Raw genomic sequence first — 19,536 nt, 5'->3', positions numbered from 1 at the left:
CCTGAGGAACTTTCTGATACACATGGATGCCAGATACGCCCGATAGCCATGCTTGTTTTTTTTTTATCTTAATTACTCATCGTCTGAGACAAAGCAATTTAGTTTCCACAGCAACCTGGCTGCTCTCCATAAGACAGACCTGCTAAACTGAAAAGGTCAAGCAGTGCACAGGAGGATTATTCAGAATCATTGAGAATAGCAAGTATCCAGCGTTGCATATTGAATTAACTCTCCACCCTGCCATCATCATCGCAGCCGTTTCATCAAAGGGATTGCAACGAGATTGAGCTGAGCCCAGATGAGCAGTCAGTCAAGTTTCAGATGGGATGAGTACGAAGTTGGAAATACAGTAAGAGATTAAAAAAAAAACCCACCAGTAGTAAAAACAGGATGGGAAATGTGGAAAATGTTACGAGATGTTAACCGATACAGAGCAGCAGGTCCACAGGACAGAGGGGAAGAGACAGAAACCAAATGAGGCCAGATGAAAGAAGGAACAAACTAAAGATTTATTGAAGGCAGCAGAAGATGCAAGAGACAAGAACAGAATGGCAAAGGGGGGAGGGGGGAGCGGGGCACATACAGAGACACTTCTGTGTTCAGATAGGTTTAATGTCTTTGTGTTACAAAAGTTTTTTTGTTTTTTACAGCTCCAGAGAGCTCAATAGGTCTGTATTGTTTTATCAAAATATACATGTTTTGAACGTAAAGTGGATATAATCCAAATGATTTTGTGGTACAAAAACATGAATATATACAACCATCAACCCCCGCTTCATACAATAACCCCACCCCGCCCCCATATAAAAAAGGAGAGAAAAATAAAAGCTTTTAACAATAACTGAAAGGCATATAATCTTCTACACTGTCAACATCACAGCTAGGACTGTGGATCAATTAAGTATCCATTCTAAAGCGATCTCTACCCAAAATTAGGCTCTTTGTAAAGTCAATCAAACAAAAGGGGTACAATATACAGTATATGTTGTTACCCAAAACATATTTTAACTTCATGTGACTTTTGTCCAAGGCATTTGAGGAACAGAAAGAAGGAAATCGAAGCCTTGTGTTTTTGTGGAATAGCAGGAATGTGAAAAAAAACCTTTAAGAAATCACAACACTACAAAACAGCAGGGATAGAAGATACTTTGGTCCTTAACAGCAATAACCGTCTGCAGCTACATGAAGCTTCGTTAAATCATGCATAATAATCTTTTACAAAAATAGAGACAGAGCAAGTCTGTATCTGGTCCAAGACTACAGTGGTGGAAACTGGTGCGTGAGGCACGCAGGAATGTGACGATGTTTAAGACTTCAGCGTGAGGGTGTCAACTTGGACCTATCATCGAGGAAAAGTGCACTAAAGAACCCGACTGTGGCTTAAGTGGACACAGACAGGGAATGGGTGAGGGTTGTCCCACCCTGTAATCATGTTATCCTGAATTTAAGAGAAAAAATATACTGGGTTTTCCGACACAGTCCGAGACTGTCGTTACTATCAATTGACAAATGCCCCCCAGCTGCCCTCTCACAGGTACAAATACCTGAATATAATGGGATAAAGGCATCTTTGCAGACAGGTAAGATAAAACAGCTGAATGAGGTAAACAAAGTCAACTGATGAGGCTGCAAAGTGTGTCAGCCTCAGATTAAAAACTCAAGGAGTCAAGGCACTGTGATAATGATCAAACCCAGCCACTACATATAGGTATCAGTTAAGCTTAGAATTGATACACATGTAAATGCTAACATTAAAAAGAAAAGATAAATGAATATATAGGTGTCCACTTATAGATGAACATAATATGGTTAAATAAGGCCCCAAACACCACTGGCCCTATTGGAGAGAGGACTAAAGGAAAATGAATGGGACCTGTAGGCGAGGAGGGCTGAATACAGCTCTACTTCCTGCCACAATACACCTAATAGAGCTACATCACCTAGCAAGGATATTAGGCATCTAACTGACTTACATTCATAGTTTCTACATATATAATGAGGCTATATGCATACAAATCCTTAGATAAGAAACAGAAGACTGAATGAGCCACTTTCCCCCATTTTAACAATGCTGGTACATACCGAAAGGCATGAGAAAACAAAAAGGCATTTTGAGAACCACATCTTTTCCAAATGAAGCCAGAGCAATGCTTAAGGCAATCTGGTTGGGGCAAAAGTAAGGCACAAGACTGTAGATAAAGATAATGAAGGAAGAATGCATCCTTATTATAACAACTTCAGTTAGTGGTATGGATCCCCCAAAGCAAATATGTGGGTAGTTACAAGAAGATAAAATAAAGATTGATACTGGGAAATAAATTGTTTGTTGGTCTGTGAGCCAAAACAAAATCATTGTCTCTAACCGTTTCTGACTGGCCAAACAGGTTCAAAGTGGCATTTCAAAAAAAAAAAAAAAAAAAAAAAAAAAAAAGGCACACACACATAGATATATCCACACGACTATCATAGTAAAAGGAATGCTGAAGTGTGTCTGGTGTGGATATGATTCATCCACATAAGCATACATCTGTGGTGGAGGGTGTCTTTTTTTTTTCCCTTTTTTCTTTTTATAATTTTTTTTTAAATTTTTTTTTTTTTTTTTTTTTAAGCGATTTGGTCTAAAGTGACAGTTCATCATCTTCCCCTACTTTACCTCCAATATAGTAACATGTTTCAATGCAGAATGTTGGACCCCACTCAAAACTTTGTGATGGAACAAATTATTAGGTTTGGGCACCAAGGACCTGTTCTGAACTGGAACCAGATCCCATTTTTTTTTTTTTTTTTTTTTTTTTTTTTTTTTTTTTAAGACCTGGGATTTGCTCCAACACGCGCTGTGATTCTATTCTTTGACTCCTGAAATAAGTTTGGACTTTATCGTTTATGTCGCCTATGCATTTGGATAATGTTTGACAAGTGATACAGGAAATTGGACTCATTAATCACAATTTCCAGCATTGGAGGAAGTCTAACTTCCTGTGGCATGGTTTTTGATATCCCAAGTTGAAGTCATAATGCCCCAGAATCAGCTACTGCAAGCGAGTGTAGCTCAAATACAAACAAGTGTAGAACAGCGACAATTCAATTTGTGAATGGCAGGAAGGAATATTCATATTTGTCTACATTTATTCCAAATGTTTTTGGAATCAGCAATAGGATCTGGAATCAATAAGGAGACTTGATCAAATCTGATACACAAACCTATAAATGGTGGGGAATTACCAAGTATTGGGGTGAAGGGAACAACACTCTACACAGAAACAGTCTTAAATATGTTATGGTTGCCATTTCCACTCAAGGCAAACTTGAGAAAAGTAGCATTCAGATGGCAATAGATTTGGAGGGAGGAAGGAAAGGCACTCAGATGGTGGACTTGGAGAAGGACACTCGAAGGTGGTGGTTCTCCCCCAGATCGTGGTTGTGGAACTCGATGAGGGACTCAATTGCCTCCTCGACTGACCCCATCTGGATCAGGGCCATCTTGCGGTCTTTCCTGTTAAATATAGAGAGAACAATGTGTTCTGAAAGTGTCAAACTTGTGCCAACTTTTGTGTAGGCTGTTTGCTATTTGCTATGTTGTACTTGAATAACAGAACTTGTTCTATGCTCTTAAAGACATCTTACTCAGACTTTAAACAATGAACAACTCCTCTTGGCTTTGCATTAAATGAAGGTTGTGACATTTTTTAAAGTTTTCAAACACCAATTAGGACATAAATGAAGAAAATCAAGTAACTGGATTGAGACTCACTGAAAGAACTTGAAGGCCTTGACTGTGGCTCCTGAGCTGGCAAACAGCCTCCTGAGGTCATCCTCCATCACAGAGGGCCTTAAAATCAGAGGGCAAAGAAAAAAACAAAACAAAGAATCAACATAAAACATTTATGTGGGTTTATATACCCTTTACTTATTTGTACTAGTGTGGTAAAAAAAAAAAAAAAAGAACAAGAAGTATGATTAAATCTAAAAATGCACCTCTAGACTAGCATGTTTAGAAAAGACTGTCACAACTACTTAATCCAAAGCACTAAATATAGAGAAAAATGAGTCAGGACTACAAAGGAAAAAGCTTAGAGCATAAAGGACGCTGGGGAGAGAGTGGGAATTAAAAGGAGACTCTTGCAGCAGCACTCACGGTATGTTGGAGAGGTGGAGTGTTGCAGAGGGTGGGAAGATGTTGGAGTAATTCTTGGAGCCAGGCTTCTTGAAACGGTGCAGCGGGGAGTTGCTGTAGTCCTTTGTGAGGCCCTGGTCCTCATGGCCTTCTCTGGGAAGCTGCACTGTGGTGTGTTTTGACAATGTCACACGCATGGCCCTGCCGTGAAGCCGCTGGCCATTCAGGTGGCTCATAGCTGAGAAACATGAATACAATAGTCAACACCACACCCAAAACCTGGTTTCCGCATACAATTGTAGTCTGACTTAGGGCTGATTTCTTTAATTTTTTTCCTTTGTCAGCACAGATAAACTGGTCCATTTTAATTGTACATTAAAATAGTTCGAAGTAATTTCAATTATAAGTTTAACAAAAGGCCCAGTGAGGCCGATTTAATTGATTTTAAACAGTTTTCCATCCTTACCCTCTCCTTGATACATCGACATTACATTTATTAAAAGATTATCTAAAAACATTTAGAGTAGTTACAGAAGGTAAATAAAGGAAATAATCAGAAATAGGCTATCAGCTATTTATCAAAGGAGGACCTGCAGTGGTTGCTCATTTGAGACCCACTAAGTGAAGGCTCAAAACAATGTATGGTAAAAATGCAAAAAACAAGATCAAAGAAAACGCTAGATCAAAGAAAGTAAATAGGGTGTAGCAAGTCTGGAGTGTAGCTACCTAGCTGAGCCTGTGTGCCATCAGACATCTGGATCAGAGCATTCTCCTTCTTATTGAACAGGATCTTCACCCTCATCACATCGCCATACACACCTAGTGAAGAAGAGGAAGGTGTCACACTACAAGTGCATGAATGACTAACACAGCCTTAACATGAGCCACACAGCCAATCACAGCAACAAAAACAATTTAAAACCATCAAATCAGACACATTAATATTCATACTATATGGACACTGTTTGATTAAAAAGTAATTGTCAGACTATTCAGTAATTTTCTATTTAATTCTGTGTGGGATTTTCTACAACTAATCCTACATAAGCCCTCTTAGATAATAATTACAAAGATGCTACATGGTTATGCCTGAGAAGGAGAAGATAATGATTTGAGGAAAAAACAAATAAATAAGTAAAAATCAATGAATAGTAAAATGAGTGGTTCTGATTGGTTTGGTCGCTCTACAGAGGAAAAAAGTTGATTACTTGATGAACTTGAGGGCGTGATAGAAAGACATGCAGGAATAAACTAAACATGCATATACCTACATTAGAGTAACTGAAACAAACTGCAGAAGAGTAATATGTTGACATAATCCAAGGGATATGTCAATTCCAATCACTAAAAAAGCAGCAGCATTTCATCTCTGGGTGTACTTGTCGAGTGACTCAAGGCAACCACAGAAAAATTAAATAACAAAAATGAAATTTGATGAATTTTCATGGCTTAAAATTTAGATTGTGCAGGACTAAATAAATTGTTGACTTTTATCCACTTCCAGAGGGTGACGCTTTAGAATTTAGATCAGCGTCTTGCCTCATTCCTGAACAAAATGATCCCTACATTTCTATTTAGCAGAGCAATATTTCCATTCAGGGGCTGTGCTCTTTGAAGATGAAAAACTGCAAATACTTTTTGCCCATGGACAGTAAACCATGGCTGTTAGAAATTAAATGAAATGCTGCAGCTTTGTGTGGTTTTTCTCACCTTACTTTCCTTACACAAACCCACAACAACCAAAACAGGTCATAACAAACCCCAAAACAAACAGACACCCCCACCCTTCAATAGCCCTGTAGCCTGATGACGAGCCATCAGTGGTTAAAAAAAAAACAAAGCCAACAACATGAGACAAGACATGCCCACCTTGCCAGGTAACAGTAGTAATAAAAAAGGAGATGAAAGGATGATAACGTACCGAAAAGAATAAAGAGGCAGTGTGGCGTAACGCTCTTTAGAGACAGCAGGGGGAGCAGCGGGGCAGGGGGCCAAAGGGGGAGAGGGAACAGGGGACAGGGGAAAAGAGACGGAGCGGAGTGGAGGACAGTGGAGTGGAGTCGGGACATGTCCGCAGGCCACAGGCAGCGAGGTCCACAGGAAGGCCACAGTACCATGGAGGAAGGAGAGGCATGAGGGACGAAGAGAATGAAGAGAGGACAAGAGGAAGAGAGGATTCAAACAGCGTGAGAGAGGAGGAAGAGAGGAGATAGTAGAAGATCAGGTGGAGAAAAGGAAGATGGTGGATGGACAGATGATGGCAAAAATCATGGGGACCAATGTTGTGTTTTTGTGTTTTCAATTTGTGGGTGGTGTCCAAATTGGGGACAATGAATAGGGGAGAAGGAGGGATGGGTGGGAGGGAGGAGGAGTGGTCGTAGTAGTAACAGAGGAGTGGCAGAGGGGAGGAGGAGAGAGGGAACAATTGGTCATGGGGCGTGCAGTCAGTTGGCAAGAGTTGAGGTGAGGGTGTTTTAAAACAAAAAAGAGAGAGAGGGGGACAGAGAAAGAAGAGAGAGAAAAAGGAAGTAAAAAACAAGGTCAGTATACACAAAGAAATGTAGTGCTTCAGACAGTAGAACTGGCTAAATTAAAATGCATTGTCACTATGGGAACACTAGAAGAAAAAGAAGAGAAAAAAAGATTAACAATGAAATACAGAAAAAGGCAGAGACAATATGTACTTTTAGATTACAGGCTATGTTTGTTTAAATTATGTTTAATTACATTAGAATAAAAACAGACAAATCTGAATATCAATTATAATAATGCTAAAAACTGGTCTTTAAATTAATATCCTTATTGTAATGAATACATAACTACAGTAAATGTAATGAGTGTGACAGACTACTTATACATGCTACACACTATATGTATAAAAAAAGATCTACATAATGGACAAGATGTGTTTCTTTAACAAATACAAAGAAAAAAGTAATATTGTCTCTCCAACAACTCAAGAATGATTTCAACTAATGGACAAAAATGAAGATATGAAATGGTAAGTTTAAAAAAAAAAAAAAAAAAAAAAGAAGTTAGTGTTTTGAATAAACTTAAAATTCACAGTGAGCAAAGTGGCAGGTCAGAAATGCAGCAGGTTTGGTCAAACACAGAGAGGTCCTGAAAGAGAAGAGGTTTTGACACGATGACCCCCTTTTATTTAAAAACAGTGGTCTGTGTAGTCCAACTAATGTGACCTCATGGTGGTTGTGGGAGATGGGGGGCAGCAAAAACACTGGTTTCTCTTGACCAAATAGATCCAGGTCCGTGAGTCATAGTGTAAACAAAAGACACTAATATTTTCTAATGTTGCTCAGCACTGCACTGACAGAGGCAGGATGTAGAACTGGTTAAGCCATGTGAGTGTACTGACCTCAGGGTTCAGATTGCTGACCAACAAGACATTGTGTCCGCCAGAGGCAGTGAGGCCTGATAGGCCGAGCCGGCTGGCAGCCGCTGCTGCAGCCGCCATGCCACTGTGGCCAACACCCAGGGACGCCAGGGCACTGGGAATACCAGGCATCGACAGACCTATGAGGAAATATTAATTACCATCAATTTATTGCACTTTTGATAATGTAATGTTTGGAGAAGGGATAGATGCTTCATTATGAAAGGAATAGCAGTGTTGAAAAAAAATTTGTGTACTGACCTGCCTGTTGGATAGCAAAGGTTGGGGGGAAGGCATGTGCTCCACCATAGGGAGACGCTGAGATTATGCCAGGCGCAGCTAGGACAAGAGGAAACAAACAAAATAAGAATAAACTTATGTACACTGAATGTGTACTTGAAACCTTAAGAAATTAAATCAGAAAATGCCTTAAAGGACAGACTGATAAATCAAGAGCACACTTGTTGAAGTAAAACCTAGAAGCACCAACTCAAAGGCAGCTGGATTATGTATTCATAGGCTTGTTAACATTTATGGATGTGATCAAAACGAAAATATCCTTAATCATGTCCCAATCTTACCAAATGCAGCGGCAGCCATGGTCTGGTGATCAATGGAGGGCTGTGAATCCGCAGTTGGGAGGTCTGGTCGGGTGTAGTCCCTGCTCTTGTCATTGTTGTACTTGACATTGAGGCTGGTGAGCTTGGAGAAGCTAATTCTCAAGGTACAGCAGGCGTTGTAGATGTTCTGACCATCTAAAGACTGAGACATATGTTGGAGCATTAGGCCTGGGGTAATGTGAGTATGGTGCGTTTTACACTCGTCATTGTATCTACAGTTTCAACAACTGACTCCACAGTGTACACATTGCACTGTAACTGCAATGATTTGCTTTAAATTGGTTGATTTCTCACGGCCAGTCTTAACCCTAGTGAATTTGAAACTCAGAATGAAACATCGTGACAAAGAGCATTAGTTTTACCAGTCTTACCAGTTTAGCGTGCTGAGCTGTCATGCCATCTGCGTACTGGATCAGAGCCTGGAACTGGTTGTTCTTGGTGAAAGTGATGATCTTCAGCACAGTGCCAAACTTAGAGAAAATCTGGGGAGGGGAGGGAGCATAATTAGGGACGTCACTATGAAAACAAGTTAAGGGTTTCATCACAACTGTACTGGAGGATTAACAAGACAAATTTGCATCTCTTTTGAAACAAACCAACATGCATATTTTGTTTATATTGCACCCAAAGATTCGCCAAGTATCTTCCTGAGAATGTTATAAATGTGAGCCAAGGCTCAATTTCTCAGTAACATAATGATGAGGAGAAGAGGCAAATGCAAAAACAATTAAGTATCAAAATATATTTATAGTAGGTGAGTCGGTAGTATAACACGTTGCCAAGTTGTAAGTAAGTTTGCATAAGTCAAAGTCTGTCTCCGTACACCTGGTGCTGTACAGCTGCAGCAGCAGTGCTAATTTTACACACTGATAGAACAGTCACCTATTGTAATTTATAGCAGGTGTGTTAAAAATAACACTATTTTCAATTAAAAAAAAAAAAAAAAAAAAAAAAAAAAATTATATATATATATATATATATATATATATATATATATATATATATATATATATAGAAACCTGAAAACAAAAACTCTTGATGAGGCGAGTATAAAACCAGTCAAGCAGCAAACCCACCAAAAAACTCAAACGCATGTTTAAAGGCTTATTCAAAGATTAAAAGGAAACTGACAAGCAAATAATTAAAAAGAAACTACCAAGCATATAATACACATAGTTGAAATGTCAGTGTTTTAATTTGATTAAACTAAAAAAATAATTAAAAAAATAATTAAATTATCCTTCTATATCGATCCAGCAACAAAAATAGAAAATCTGCCCTTACCTGGTGTAGTACGTCCAGGGTAACAGGGTAGAAGAGGTTTTCCACTATGACTCTGAGCACAGGGCTTTGAGTCCCTGCTCCTCCCATGGTACTTGCATCTGCGGAAATGGCCATGCTGCCCATTCCACCTCCATGCAGTGCATTGACTGCCTGCAAAGCTGCCTGGGCACGCTAAGGGGGAAAGTCAAAGGAACTTCTTGAACATGAACAGAGAAAAGTATACAGTTATAAAAGAATCAGTTAATGTGGGTTACATTTTTTGTGTGAGGTGAGCGCCATATTTTTTTTAAATTTGTTTCCTAGGGTTTGCATAGTTTCACAACAGTAAGAATGAACTAGGGTAATCATTACCATGACTATTTTGTCTACACAGCAAACCAGAAGGCAAAACATCACATCGCACTTATCTTGAAAAAGGTCTTTAAGAAAGATCACAAAATCTATTCCAATAAATTTGAGACTGGTGGCAGGAAGAACATCAAATTTACATTTTCTGCATTTAGCAAACACTTTAGATTAGATTAACTTTATTAATCCCACAACTGGGAAATTCATTTACCACAGCAGAAAAATAAACATCTATAGAATAAACATCTATGGAAATATACAACAAAAATTTACCAAATATACACTAATAAATACAATATACACAATACACACGATATGTACATGAAAAAGTGCAAGTTTGCACATGGTCAGGTAAGAGCAGGAATTGCGGAGTCTGACAGCTGCTGGAATGAAGGACCTGCGGAACCTCTCCTTCTTACATCTTTAATTGTTAATAATGACTGGAGCACTAATTTAAGCTTCAAATCAAAATCATCAATATTAAAAGCAAGTGTGTGTGTGTGTGTGTGTGTGTGTGTGTGCGTGCATATGTTTGTTAGGCCATTACCACTTGGTTAGGGGAGTTGTCCGTCTTGAGCTCCTTATGGGTTGAGTATTGCATGTAAATCGGGTGGTTTCTGATGACGGGGGTGACAGAGGAGTAGTAGCTCACCATCGTCTGTGCACACTCCTCGCTGTTCAGTTCCAAGAACGCCTGCAGGAGGAGCAAAGACACATATCCAATCTGTTTCACCCATCACACACAATAATGTACCACCATTCTTCATTTTGCAAGTTTGTTGTGAACTTTTATAATTAACTGCATTATCACTGTCTATTTTTAGTCAAATTTCATTTGATATCTTCATTGGGTTTGACACAGAACTGCTGGTAAAAGAGGAGATAATGAAGACATTCAAGTGGGATTAAGTGTCTTCCTCCAGGAAATCTTTGCAAGAATAATTGTCTCCCTACCCACTAAACCACATAGATGTAACAAAAGGGTCATTGTTATCGTTTTCAGCTCAGGACAGAATGTTAGAAAACCGATCCCTTGTCTCAGGACTAAAGAGGAATTTCATCCAGGTGTGAGCCATACAGGTTTGGTGAGAAGACCTGCGTTTATCTCTGCTTACCTGGTTTTTCCCTTTCAGCATCAGCAGATTAGTGACCTTCCCAAAGGGCAGTCCCAGACCAATAACCTCAGCCTCATTTATGTCATTGGGCAGCTTGCGTACATGGACCACACGTGACGGAACACCAGGACTGCGGACGTCACCTTTGAATTTTTTGCTGTCGTTGCCATTGGCTGCAAGAGAAAACAGAGGCAGATACAATCAAGGAGGGAACAGAAGGCTCTGGTTCTTCCTGAATAATGGATTGATCGTCATGGCAACACAAAACAACACAGACACGGCAAGCACTTCAATAAAAGGATTCACCCCTCCATGGCAACCCCCCTACCTGAGTTCATGATATAGGGCCCGTTGGATATGCAGGAAGAAAAGAGTTCGTCGGATCCCCTCTGCACAAGGAGAGAAAACAATGGTTCACTTCAGTACATTCACCAATGAGGGCACAGCATGGCAGGTGGAGTGCACAGTTCTCATATTACCAAGCCACTGTGTGATAAAGGAGGAAGTAATCTGATAACCAAAAGAGGATCGAGCAAACACGCTTGAGAAGAACTCCACCTATCCCACCAAGAGGAGGTGACCTAGCTCGTCACAGTAGGAATATCTGACTTCCCATCATATTCACATCTTCCCCTCTCATTTTATACTCTTTTCTAACAGCACTACCTAGTTAAAACCCTTACAACCATGGTCATGATGGGCCATTATTTTTTAGGCCAGGCAATGTGCCAAATTATCATAATTTAATGCCAATATCACTCAAGGAGGAGCTGCTACTATTCAGCTTGAGGCACACAAGTCGGCTGTGGTTAACAGCAGCTGTCAGTACAACCCATCTTCTCATAATTCAGTATTAGGAGGAGGGATAACACACTGAATCCCTCTGGATCTGAAGACAAGATGGAGATACTCCTAGCTCACACTAGTTTACTGTCTGCTGAAACAGCCTTATCCAGTCTCCTCCTCTCTCTCTCTCTCTCGCTCTCTTCAGTAGATATAGAGTGCTGTTTCAGGGCTGTTCTCGTGGCTGTGTGTGTGTTTGTGGTTGTGTGAGATGAAGTATTGCAGTCACAAGAAGTGGCTCAGCAGCCTAAGCTCTACAGCACTCTACAATGGCGGTCCTGTTCAAGCTGAGACTAGCGGCATTGTTACACGGCAGCACACACACATATGGAGCCCCGAGGACTCTCTGGGAGTTGAAGGGCCCTGCAGCGTTTTAACAACAACCAGTCATGCAGGTTTGCTAGCATTCTTCTCCTAGTGAATCTTAGCCTTTAAACATGCAAGGTCGTAGTCGGGTCCCCAGACAGGCAGCAAAGTCTTCTCAAAAAAGGCAGGACTAAGGTAAACAGAGGGAACATTTGGTGCTGCACTGCACTGCAAAAGGGGTGGTTTGGGGCACTGAGACAGTTGTTATGAGAGCACAACACTGTAAGCAGTACTATAAACTACCCTTTGACTTCCAGATGGTTTGGCTGACTCAGTCACTCTCTCTCTGAGGCCCACGCAAACAAGGTCTGCTATCGCAATTCATGAAGTTCAAGCAACAAGAGACATTCCTATGCCTTTTCACTGTGACTGCAGGATCAGGGACCCACTCCTTTGGCCAATGGTCAAATCTTGACTTAAATGAAAAGGCATAGATGAAATGTAACTACCGAGCTAAGATTACCAAGATGCAAAAACAGACTGTAAGCCTGTGTCTAGCAAAACTCAGAATTATAGGATGAATATTTAGTAGCAACATGAAAGAACCAAGTGACAAAGCTGTAATCGCTCACTAGGAATGCTGTATCAAGTCAACAAATTGTTGTCAAGAACTGAGATCCAATAGTAAAAATATGAGTATAAGAAAGGAGATTCACAACACATAACAATGAATGGATTAGAGGTGTGTGTTCTACTTGCTGGGAATGAAATCTAAAAAACAACATTTTTGCTTGACAAATGGGCTAAGGGCAGATGCAAGCCATGAGAAATGAAGGAAGTGGCTCCAGCCTGACTGAATGGTCATGGGCGGGCAGCGTCATATTATCAGTCAGCAGACCAACTCCAAACAGGAAGAGCAGCGAGATCAGGCCTGCTTCCAGGGTTTTACTAAACTTCCTCCTGGGGACTGATGGTTACTGTTCCATGGTTGGACTCTCTTTCTCCCCCTACTTCCTCATTCTAATAATAACCACAGAGCTAAGCAAGTCTACAGTGCAGAACAGGAAAATCAAGTCACATACAAAGCAAAGGATTGTGTTACAATTGACTGAAGAATATACCTACAGTTTTTGGAGGGAGTGTGGTTGAGAATGCAGAGGACCACAAAGGAAAAGTTAGAAAGCCAATGGGAGAAAAAACAGAGCTGATAAATGGTTTGTTTGTTGACTCCAACACAGTGCCAAACCCATTTTTTCAACACAAACCCACTAAATGTGTATCGACTTGGTCACATCCTTTGTTTGCTTAGAACACTGACAATATAATTGTAACCTTCAGGAGATGATGACACATTGCTGGCCAACATACTGAAACTGTGGAGCAACTTCCTTTCACTGACAATGGCAGCACCGTGAATTTAATTTTACAAGGGAACATGGACTGGAGGCAATTTCCCTGCTTCACACACCACATCACACCTGGGTTTCATTGCATCAAAAGAAAGAAAAGCAAAAACCCAAAAAAACATTAGGATCTTACACAGAGCTAAATCTGAGATGATTCATTTGAACTTGTGTCTGCAAGCAACCTTATTTTGGCTTCTGCTGGGGTATTGGTGGGTGGTAATCGCTCAGGAAAAGCACAAAGGAGAGGAGCACAGGTATAGACATGTTTGTTCGGTGTGATCAGCCTTCGTCAGTGGAGGGGGCAGGGAGCTGTGCCTCACCAGGGGGCTGGAGGGGGAGATTGGAATGCGACCGCGGAATGCCAGACACTCTGCCCAGACAGAATAATTACAGATTCCAGCAAGGCAAAGCTCCATAACTCAGCATCATCATTACCACAGCACATCAAATCCAGAAAACAGGAAAAGTTAAAGAAAGAATTACGCCAGGAGTCAAATCCAAACCATCGATCGACACCCATTACATGGTGCTTTGTTAATCATGTTGAAAAACAAACGACCAAACTGAAATGAATAGAGGGGGTGGGGTGTGTCCCCGTTACGGGCGTGTGTATCAGAGTGCTTGTTTAAACAGTGTAAAGACCTTTGGCCTGGAGGATGAGGACGGTTGCGGGAGGATGGTTGCAGCTTTGAGATCAATTACTCCTCCTACACATAGCTGCCCTAGGCCGGTTACTTAGGCAGGTATTTTTATTGGGTACGCAAGTTAACAACCAGCAGTGTGCCAAACAAACAGTGTTCCTTCTACAACAAGTTTGCACACACAAACATTGCAATTACAGTTACATAAGCACGTCTGCACATTGGACGATACTTTGCTGCTGATTTGTTTTACTAGTGCTGCGAGAGTGGTCTTGTGATAGAATGGAGTGGATAAATATCAAGCAGTGGGGCAGGATTCAGCTGCTTTCTTAACATTCCAGTAAGGCCAACAGCCTATTAAAGAACACAAAAAAATAAACAACAGGAAGTTTCATTTCCCCCAGCAGTCACACAACCCAACAGAAACAGGACAGGAAAACATAAAGCCCCACCTCTGATAATCTATTCTAATTGAATGATCAAATAGCCCATGTCCTCAGTCCTAAGAGTTGCTGCAACCTCTGTATGCTGACCATTCAGTTGCATTTCATAAATCTTTAAAAAGGAGAGTCAGCCTGCAACTGCAAACTCATTACACATGAAAAATGGCTTTAGACAGCAGTTCTGTAATTATAGAGGAAGCTCTTGCAAACTGACAGACTATGTGTCTCAAGTCCCCAGTGTCTGCACAGTTCTTTTCCATTTCCACTCTGACTTGTAAAAAGTTTCTCCAACCCCTGTTTCCTAAAACTTTATTTAGCTTCAGTGACACATCTTGAAATCCATGGCCATTAGAAATATGTAAATACGACTAAATCTAATTATCTGATCTCAGAGCTATTTTGATGAAATAGGCAATTCCAACTACAGCACAAATGCATATCCATACATTGTAATGGTAAAAATGACAAAACAGGAGCCGTACTTCAGCTACAAAACTTGCTGGAACTTGAAACTGGCAAACGAGTCCATGAGTATCACAATCAACAGCGCTCTCACAGTACAACTATGGGATGTACTGTGAGACAATGTAAAGAGTTTAACATAACAATAATAATTATATACTCAAATCAGTTAAATGAAGTGAAAAGAAAGAGCGGCAAAGAGAAGTTGACTCAAAAATTGCTTACCTTTGTGCCAACTGATATGTCATGGACACTGCTGTGAAAGAGAAAAGGATCTTAGTTAGCCAGGAAATCGAAGAAAATTAACCATAATCTGTCATGAGATCCTGTTTAAAAATTGAGCACAACGGTGAGGCATATTATACGCTCTGGAAATACACGTCCACACAAAATAGAGAGAAAGTACCCGACAACTAAAAGGAAACCGACTTCCTCATTCGAATATGAGAACATGTAATTCAGAAAGCCCCACAGAATCTTGAATACTTCGAGCTAAAATCTGTCATGCAAAAAAATATACAAAATACTTACTCAATTTCAGGGACGTAGCCGGATCCCAGAGGGTACAAGTCAGCGTCTAGGCGGCTGTTGTGGATTGGAAAAACATAAAAGCAAACTTCAGAGTGGCACAAATAAAATGAATCTCTACTAACGAATTTACGTTAAGCGCGATGCTGGGCGAACTCAAGCCAGTTTACGAAGTACTACAAACTGTGAAATTGAAGTGATCAAAAGAGGAGAAAACATTTGCATGAAACAATACGCTATTGAGTATCCTACCAAGTTTAGATATCCCGGTGCACAAGTCTCTGATTCAATCAACATGAAATGTTCAGGCCAGACATCTTCAACATGGCCCTGGCACTCGGTAGACAAATGAATGCGGAAATGAGACACGTTGCTTTAGCTAGCGTTCCGAGTTCCCGAGAAACCAACTTACCGAGATGCAGTTAGCTAATGTTAACTAAAGTCTGCGTTAGCAAGCAGCACGGTGTTACCAATGTCTCCCTAAAACGAGAAAGTTTGTCCACATCTCAACTCCAATTAAGTTACATTTGCTGAGCGTTATTGTCGTTTACATAAAGCGATAACAACGGTTCACTTAACTAAGGTTTGTTAGCTAGCGACGGCTAGCAGTTGCTAGTTAGCTTACGCTCCTGCTAACTGTTGCATGTTTTGATGAAAAAACAGTTTCAAGTAAACTTTCCCGGTTTAACGGTTCAGCGAAGCAGCCATCGTATTCAATGTATTTTAATGAGCAACCCGTTTATAAGAGAAAGTTACTCAGCAGTCCGTTTGTCTTAACAAAATAAGCCTTAAGTGTGGTTCTTTTTCACTTACCCGTCCATTGCACAAGAAAAAAACTGCAGGTCTGAAGCGAAGGTAGGGCGGCAGACTTGCTTGATTTTCTTACAAAATGGCTGAACACACGGAGGCGAGCGCTGATTAGTCCAGGCACTTCCAAGAGCCAAAAACAGGCGGAGACCAGCCTCTGCTGGAGTCGCCATTGGTCAAGACGACCATCATTTCATGAAAAAAGAAGGCCGCGGCAAATTTCCAGTATTTCATACCAAGTGGTCATGATTGATATAGTTTTATGAGATGCAGATCTTACTTTCGGTCAGCACCTTTTTATATACGGTGTATGGTCAGCGTAATAACACACCGACGTAAAAGAAAGCCACCCTGTCGAGAGTATGGGATTTCATTATACTTTTTAGATATACGGTAGGCCTACATGTCAGCGGCATAGACAAACGTATGTAAGTTGTTTTAGTGTTACATTTAAATCAGCTCCAGTGTCCATAACACTGATTAAAAAGAGCAATGGTGAAGGAGGCAATGGGCGCATTATTGAGTAATAGTTGATACTCCGTGGCAACAATTACTTTAATTACCAATCAATCTGCTTCTAATCGATTAAACGTTTGGTTTATATAATGTCTGAAAATACTTCCTCAGTGTTTCAAGAGGTCAGTTTACTGTTGTTAATATCAAAGAAAAAAAATGAAATTCTCACATTTAATGAAGCTGCAGCCAGAGAATGGTTGACATTTTTGCTTGAAAAAATTACTATCATTCAATTAGACTATCCAAATAGTTCGGCCACCTGTAGATTATCAGTTGACTCATTGATTAGTTGATTTATAGTTGCAGCTCTTGTCCCACACTCATAATTTCACTTTAGTAAAAGTGCATCATCATCAAAACATTTTTGAAGTATTGAAAGTAAAAGTACATTATGCAGAAAAAATGCTAATGTGAGTGTCATAATATATATTATATATTATTGTTAAATTATTTATACTAATGCATTAATATGTAAGCAGCATTTTATGCCAATGTTAATTACTTTAATTGGGAAGTTTATGGGTAACAGTGCATCATATTTTTTAAACTCATCATATAAAATATTAAGTAGGCCTAGTTTAGCCGCTCAATAAAAAAGTAGAGTAAGAAGTAAGCTATATATTTCCATCTGAAATATGGTGGAGTTAGTATTAAGTAGGCCTATTAAATAAGGATTGGGAGAGTCAAGCTATAATTCTTTCACAATAGGTTAACCATCATCCCTTCATCCCATTTTAAAAGTCTTGGATTTATGAATACAGTTTTAGATGGCTGGATGAAAACAAAATTCAGTTAGTGTAGAAAATGCACAGGTCTTTTAAATTTACAGTGCAGTCCCAGAGTATTAATTCATGAAGTCAACAATATAGATCTCAATCGCCTGCCAAAGAAGGTAAGTGTGATCCGATACTACAGGAAGTCTCAATGACCAACACTTTGAGGACCTTTATTCAAATTCACAGGTGATTTGAAATACCCAGACTAATTCACTCAGTGTAAAGTGTTAACAGGATTATTTTAGGTGGAGACAACACCATGACGATGGTAATTACCCTGATACTGTTTGTCATGTAAGGGAAATTATCTTGATGCTGTGAACATGTTCTGTGCATACATTGCACAGAGTGTATATTAAGGTTATAGATAGGTTGCTGGCCATGTGGGTGTAGAATACTGAGTAGGCATTTGATATTGTCAAAACAGCCACTCACAATCAGTCCACAAGTCCCATCCCATTAAGTTAAACTAAGTTTAATATCCACACAAGTGTTGTATGCAAATAGAAAGAATGGGGCTTGGTATTACTGGAAGAGGGTAGTATAGGGCCCTGAAGGACTTGAATGTAACCTAGAACATACAGCTCAGTTACACACCACTTAAGGTACTTTAACACCCAACAGGGGCATGTGCACCCTGTAATTAAGGAGAATCTGTCAAATATGTTCTATTCAAAAGTAGTGAACTGGTGTCAACACTGAAGGAAGCAAGACATGATACCATTTATACATTCTCATTAGAGAAGGTATTGGGAACTATATAAATAAAACATCTTGGAAAGAATTTATTTCCCCAATTAATTTTGTTGCCTATAGCACTTCAAATCCAGCCAAGGAGGTGGCATATGCTGTTTTGGTAATTTATATGAAGAATATGAAGAGAGGCTTTTCGCATCAAGAAACACAATTTTTTAGTTCATTTAGTTGACAGACTTACCAGTTTTTATCATTGTGTTAGGAAATGTCTTGAAAATATAATGTCGAGGACCAGCACAAACCCAGATTAAGTGGCTATTGACAGCAGTGCAAAGTGGCAAATTGACCGAGTTGGTGATATGTGTGAATAAGATGTGTGTAATTTGTTTTGCTGGAAAATATGAGGCACGGATGTCAGCGGGTCCAGGAACACTGTTGCACCACCAAGGACAACATTTTGATTTTGTTGTTTTCCACAATTACTGGAAAGAGAGGATGTTTTTTTGGGGGGTGAATGAGGTTGGATTTTAAATGAAATTTAGTTTTATTGTTTCATTACATTATGTGGCCATCTTCATTTGTGTCTCATCCTGGGGTAGCTGAAGCCTACATTTAACAGAGGGTAGGTAATTACTGGTACTTGTTGCCATAGCAGCAATTAGATTTTGCTTAGCCTTCATAGGGCTGATTGGGATGATTTATGCGTGCCATCCTTCAACAGATTTCTGTTTTGTGACTTCTTATCCCACAAATGGAATTTTCTCGCTTTCATTTCATATTCATTTGAAATTAAAACTTCCATCTCCTTTCCATTTCCTATGACTGTTTTATATTCCACTAGTCTAATCCAGGACATTAACGTTTTTCATTCGTGCTTGTGTGAGTGTGGAAAAGCATTGTCAGGGGTGTGACCTACAAACAGCACACAATATATTCTCTGTCTCGTGATGTGGAACAGTTCCTCTACTTCTATGAAATGGTAAAATCAGTCTCATCACAGAGAATGCACTTACAAACAGAATAAGCCACATTCATACTGGGCTCAAGAGGATTTTCATATTGCTATTTATCAGAGTCAATACTGCTGCAGCATAAAGCAATTTAATTATAGCTGCTGTGTTGAATTGTGCATACCTTACCTCCCTCTGATGAATGCCCTTTTTCAATGCCTCTCCCTCTTTGTTTCCCAAATTCACCCCCTATCTCTGACACACACACACACACACACACACGCACACAC

General features: G+C 39.9%; 1 protein-coding gene across 3 annotated transcripts; it reads right to left on the bottom strand.

The window, feature by feature from the left end:
• Positions 1–485: 485 nt before the first annotated feature.
• Positions 486–16,407, bottom strand: LOC130179929 (polypyrimidine tract-binding protein 1-like). Of its 3 annotated transcripts, none has more exons than XM_056393090.1 (16): positions 16,315–16,407; positions 15,505–15,558; positions 15,199–15,229; positions 11,201–11,261; positions 10,873–11,045; positions 10,305–10,451; positions 9,410–9,580; positions 8,497–8,607; positions 8,087–8,267; positions 7,767–7,844; positions 7,488–7,645; positions 6,036–6,069; positions 4,841–4,933; positions 4,136–4,352; positions 3,752–3,829; positions 486–3,493 (listed from the first exon to the last, which is right to left on the bottom strand). In XM_056393090.1, the coding sequence occupies exons 1-16, from the start codon at positions 16,320–16,322 to the stop codon at positions 3,361–3,363; spliced, it is 1,728 nt and encodes a 575-aa protein (XP_056249065.1). In that variant the 5' UTR covers positions 16,323–16,407; the 3' UTR covers positions 486–3,360. The 3 variants fall into 3 exon arrangements, with proteins under 3 accessions (XP_056249065.1, XP_056249066.1, XP_056249067.1); XM_056393091.1 differs by having other exon boundaries at positions 15,199–15,226; positions 16,315–16,337; XM_056393092.1 differs by lacking the exon at positions 16,315–16,407 and adding an exon at positions 15,754–15,832.
• Positions 16,408–19,536: the final 3,129 nt, after the last annotated feature.

Source organism: Seriola aureovittata, chromosome 13 (assembly GCF_021018895.1).
Source record: "Seriola aureovittata isolate HTS-2021-v1 ecotype China chromosome 13, ASM2101889v1, whole genome shotgun sequence".
In the NCBI taxonomy this organism is placed as follows: Eukaryota; Metazoa; Chordata; class Actinopteri; order Carangiformes; family Carangidae; genus Seriola; species Seriola aureovittata.
This window is presented reverse-complemented; position numbering and strand designations above follow the sequence as displayed.